General features: G+C 39.1%; 1 protein-coding gene across 1 annotated transcript; it reads left to right on the top strand.

The window, feature by feature from the left end:
* Positions 1-1708: 1708 nt before the first annotated feature.
* On the top strand, positions 1709-4339 carry LOC125709840 (gap junction beta-2 protein-like). The gene is made up of 2 exons (XM_048978789.1): positions 1709-1845; positions 2484-4339. The coding sequence occupies exon 2, from the start codon at positions 2509-2511 to the stop codon at positions 3265-3267; it is 759 nt and encodes a 252-aa protein (XP_048834746.1). The 5' UTR covers positions 1709-1845; positions 2484-2508; the 3' UTR covers positions 3268-4339.
* Positions 4340-4869: the final 530 nt, after the last annotated feature.

Here is a 4869-nt window from a genome sequence, read left to right on the forward strand (position 1 = left end):
TCCCACCAGTGTGTAAAAGTCCATCCATCCATTTTCCAAACCGCTTATCCTACTGGGTCGTGGGGGGTCCAGAGCCTATCCCGCAAGCAATGGGCACGAGGCAGGGAACAACCCAGGATGGGGGGCCAGCCCATCGCAGGGCACACTCACACACCATTCACTCACGCATGCACTCCTACAGGGACTGATTTTGCCAGCGTTTGCCCCTTGTTTCAGTATAGATCAGGGAATTGTACACTTCTGTCTCTGCGAGTGTTCTGGGCCCTGACAATTCTCTGCTTGGCGAATTGGAAAACACCGATGCAATTAATTTCTATAATTTCTATTTTATAGACTATGCTGAGTGAATAACATGTTTACTGCTAACAAGGACAGTCTCAATACCCAGATATAAATTTGAGTATTGAAAACAACACTTAAGTCAACACTATCAATCTAGAAGACAAAAAAATAATCCCCTCCAAGAGATGAGGTGAAAAATCTTTTTATTAGTCATGCAAGCACTGACACCATTTAATACCAATGCATTTCATTTACATAACTCCACTAAGTCTTGACCAGACCATCATTGTTTAAATTTGAGTCCGCCTTGCCAAATATTTACACTAACGCTGAAGTTTTACAAAAAATTTCAAATTCTATCAATGTTCATGTGGCATCGCCCTTGTGTAAAGCCGCTCAATCTTATCTAGGAAGGGCCATTGTGTGGGTTTTCACTGCAACTCCATAATTGCATTACTAATTAGAGGACTGATTTGCTGAAGAATCCTCACACCCCGATTTGAACATTGAATAGCTGATCTGAAGGTTACCCCTAAAATCTGCAAACACACTGGCCCTTTGCAGATAAGACTGGCCACCCCTGCAGTAGATGGAAACTAGCTCCTACTTGTCAGTCATGATGTCTGCAGTCAGCTAGGGTGTGGGAGTTGACTTTTTTTTCTTTTGGAGTTACGTGTACAAATCATGAATAAGTTTACACTGCATCTTACTTCCCACAGTCTTACTGCAAATGACTGTAATCAGTGCAATCTGCCCCATTCCTACATGCAGCATGGCTCTGTCTTTCAAATCTCCTCTCCTATTCAGCACGTGCTAAATGATTAAAAGTACAATTTCCCACTTGACTCTCACCTGACCAAGCACTGACCATATTCTGGCTTGCATTTTGAGTTAAATTTTAAACAAAGTTTTCCCTTATTTGTTTGTTCAAATAAATTCAAATATAATTGAAAAAAGAATTACAAATATTGTCATTGCTGTCCAGAGAGGCTTGCTGGTTAGATATATTGCAGAATGTCTCATGCTATTTCACGAAAATGTGTTCATGTTAAATACTTTGGTTTATAAATCGTTTGTCTGAAATGGCTATTAAGTTTATAGGAAATGGATGTGATTGTCGTAAATTCATTGCGGTTAATTATTTATGAAATATATGAAAGGTGTGACCAGACTGAACCATTATTGTTATTATTGTATTTCATTATCCAACCATGTTAGAAAATCAGGTCATTTATCTTTAAATTTTCCAGCTATTTGATCAGGACTGCTGTGAAGGTTTTCAGATGTTTTTAACCAATCTTCCATTATTCTTAAAAACACAAATATGGCTTAAAGAAGGCTATTGTTATACTATTCATTATACTGCATATAATTCAATTTATAAATGACGTCAATTTAGCTCCGCCCCGTTGGTGAACAGTCATAAGCTATAAGAGCGTGGTGGAAAGATTGTGAAAGACAGTATCAGCAAAGAAAGTTGTAGATACATAGTTTGTCTCCTTTGATACATTACTTGTGAATTCCTTGATATTAGCAAAGGAAAAAGAAAACCAGTTTTGAAAGGTAAGATGTATACCATTTGAATAATCATAATATACTTTCAAGTTGTCTGTTGTTACTTTATGGTCACTGGTAATATTTCTTTAACCAATAAATACATTATTTTCATAATTGGAGCAAATCTGTTTGCGTCATCTTTTCATAATTATTCAGTAAAAAAAAACTGCATTAAAACAGATGAATACCATTGTCATTCTAAGGGACATTTAATAATTTCTTAACATAGTAAGGTCTTATGTGATACGTTTTTTTTGTATAAATAAATGAGTATGAATATTCCTACGTTTTGGCTTACAAGGGCCATAATAGATATACAAATAGATCAAAACATCAGATATCAAACATAATGTTCATGACGTATTCATAAATATTAATTAGTTAAACATTATGTTTTGAAGAAGCTAGAAACTGAAAAATTGCCGTTTAGGAGACGTGTTGGTCAGCTTCTCACAATCAGTGTCTTGTATGTGACCAATTTCCGTGGTGTTTGGGATGAAAAGATAATTTGCTTGGCTTGACTTGTAGTTTTGTGAGAAGGAAGAATATCCACTGTACTTTTGCAAACGTAACTTTCACTGTAATCCTGTGATCCCTGCTCCATCACATGTTACCTCGACTAACCCCAACAATGTTTTCTGCAGGAACTGCGATTTGCCATCAAACAAGATGAGCTGGCTAACGCTGTACTCTCAGCTGACTGGAGTAAACAAACACTCTACCAGTCTAGGGAAGGTCTGGCTCTCTGTACTGCTCTTCTTCCGTATCATGATTCTAATGCTGGCGGCGGAGAAAGTGTGGGGAGATGAAAAATCTGAATTTTCATGCAACACGTTGAGCCCTGGTTGCGAAAGTGTCTGCTACGACCATTACTTCCCCATCTCACACATACGCCTGTGGTGCCTTCAGCTGATCTTCGTGTCCACGCCAGCTTTGCTTGTCGCCATGTACGTAGCATACAACAAGAATGGAAACAAAAGAGTCATTCTGCGCTCAGGCAATGAAAACACAGAGGAAGACCTGAAGGCTCTGAAGAATAAACGTCTGCCCATCACAGGACCACTCTGGTGGATCTACTTTTTCAGCCTGCTTCTCCGGCTGCTGTTTGAGGGGGCCTTCATGTATGCCCTGTACACCATCTATGGTAGCTTCGTCATCAGTCGAGCTGTGCTGTGCAATGTAAAGCCCTGTGAAAACCAAGCGAATTGCTATATTTCCCGTCCCACCGAGAAGACCATCTTCACCATCTTCATGGTGGTGTCCTCATGCCTATGTATTTTGCTCAACCTAGCTGAACTCTTCTACCTGATTGCTAAGGCACTGATACGGAGCTTCCAGCCGTCCAACAGAAGGCAGGATTGCAACCATTTGGCCAGTAGGTGTGAGGAGGCAATTCCCATGGAAAAACAGACATGTCCAAAATGTTGAAGTAACTCCTTTCCCATTAGTATGGATAGATATTTTACTGGTTTAATTCAGGCTAATTAAGTAAGTATTACTAAAGGACACCTTTTGGGAGTTACACTAGAAATGTTTAAAGTAGCAAAGCCATTACACAACTTACTTCCACCACCAGGGATGGAGCATGCTGCCACCTGGGGCCTAGCCTGGGTAACTTTTGGAGCATCATTATGAATGCGTCCATCAACTTCCCATATCTGCTTGTAACATGCAGGGTCATCCTCTCCTTCACACAGTATAGTACTGTATAAACAGACACCCATATACATGCACACATGGGCAGTTAATCGAAGATTTGAGCTGTGGTACCAAAATATGTTCAGGAGGGACTCTGGTATTAATCTCCTAAAATGCCCTGTCAAATTAACATGTAGTTATGCACTGTTAGATATATTTAGCATATTTAAAAAAAAATGTGTTTCTTTTTTTTTTATCATATTTTATACGTATAACCACAGGTAACAATAGATTTGCCTGAGAATTACACTGTACTTGTTGATTTTCAATATAATGGTCCAAATAGTATGTGAAATACACCATTTACTAATAACCACAAATTATAAAGAGATTTCATTCAGTGCAACAAAATGTGAACTTTGATTTTCATGTTACTTAACACCGGAGGTTGGAAAAGGACTGAGTCATCATGAAGAGATGCGGCTGAATGTTGGCCGGTATCCGGCCCCCCTCCCTCCGCAACTCCAGTTTAGTCATAATGTATTCATTCTCTTAAATTATATTAAAAATTATTAGTTACACATGGAAATTAAATATTGAGATAGCAAAATTATGCAGAAAATGTGACTGTTACAACATGATGACATATAGTTAATGTAAATTTTATTGATTCATAATATGCAATTAAAAAACTTTATTCTGTGGGAACTGAAACTGGGCTAGTGGAACTGTAACCTGCCTGCTCTGGGCAGATTGTGTATCCAGCTGCAACTCTTTGGGTACGAGAGTAATATCTCAATGTGGGCTTCCTCCTAGTATTATAGTTTTCTGTAACTGATTAAATAAACCTGATTAAAGCAAACACATCTATGTGCTCACTCTGAATACTGGACTGAATTAGGACACTTGACAGTTAAGTGGCATGGTACAATGATGACTTATTGGCTAGAGATGCAGTATGGGACCTTATTTAAGAATGGAGCCAAGTAGCATGCTGCACATGAATGGGATGACCTGAATGACCTTGAGGGCAAGGACTCAGGATAGGGGTGTTAAAGGATACAGATGCCTGGGTACAGAGGGTAATTCCACACAGGTTTACTGTATTCATGTGCATGATAGCATACTGGTCAAACGCAAAATACAATTGTAATTTACAAATTAGGAGACATACAAATGAGTATTAGAGAGCTGGGTCACTAGAGTGAATGAGGGTTAAGGGCCTTACTCAGGTACCCAACAGTAAAATCACTCAGCTTGCCACAGGATTTGAATCAACAACTTTCTGATCTCTGACTTCCTTGAGAGTGGGTTCATTGATGTTAAACAGGATGCTGGGCTCAGGTGGACATATGAGAGCTGCACAGAGGCCGAGGTCTTGCTCTCTCATGT

Source organism: Brienomyrus brachyistius, chromosome 16 (assembly GCF_023856365.1).
Source record: "Brienomyrus brachyistius isolate T26 chromosome 16, BBRACH_0.4, whole genome shotgun sequence".
In the NCBI taxonomy this organism is placed as follows: Eukaryota; Metazoa; Chordata; class Actinopteri; order Osteoglossiformes; family Mormyridae; genus Brienomyrus; species Brienomyrus brachyistius.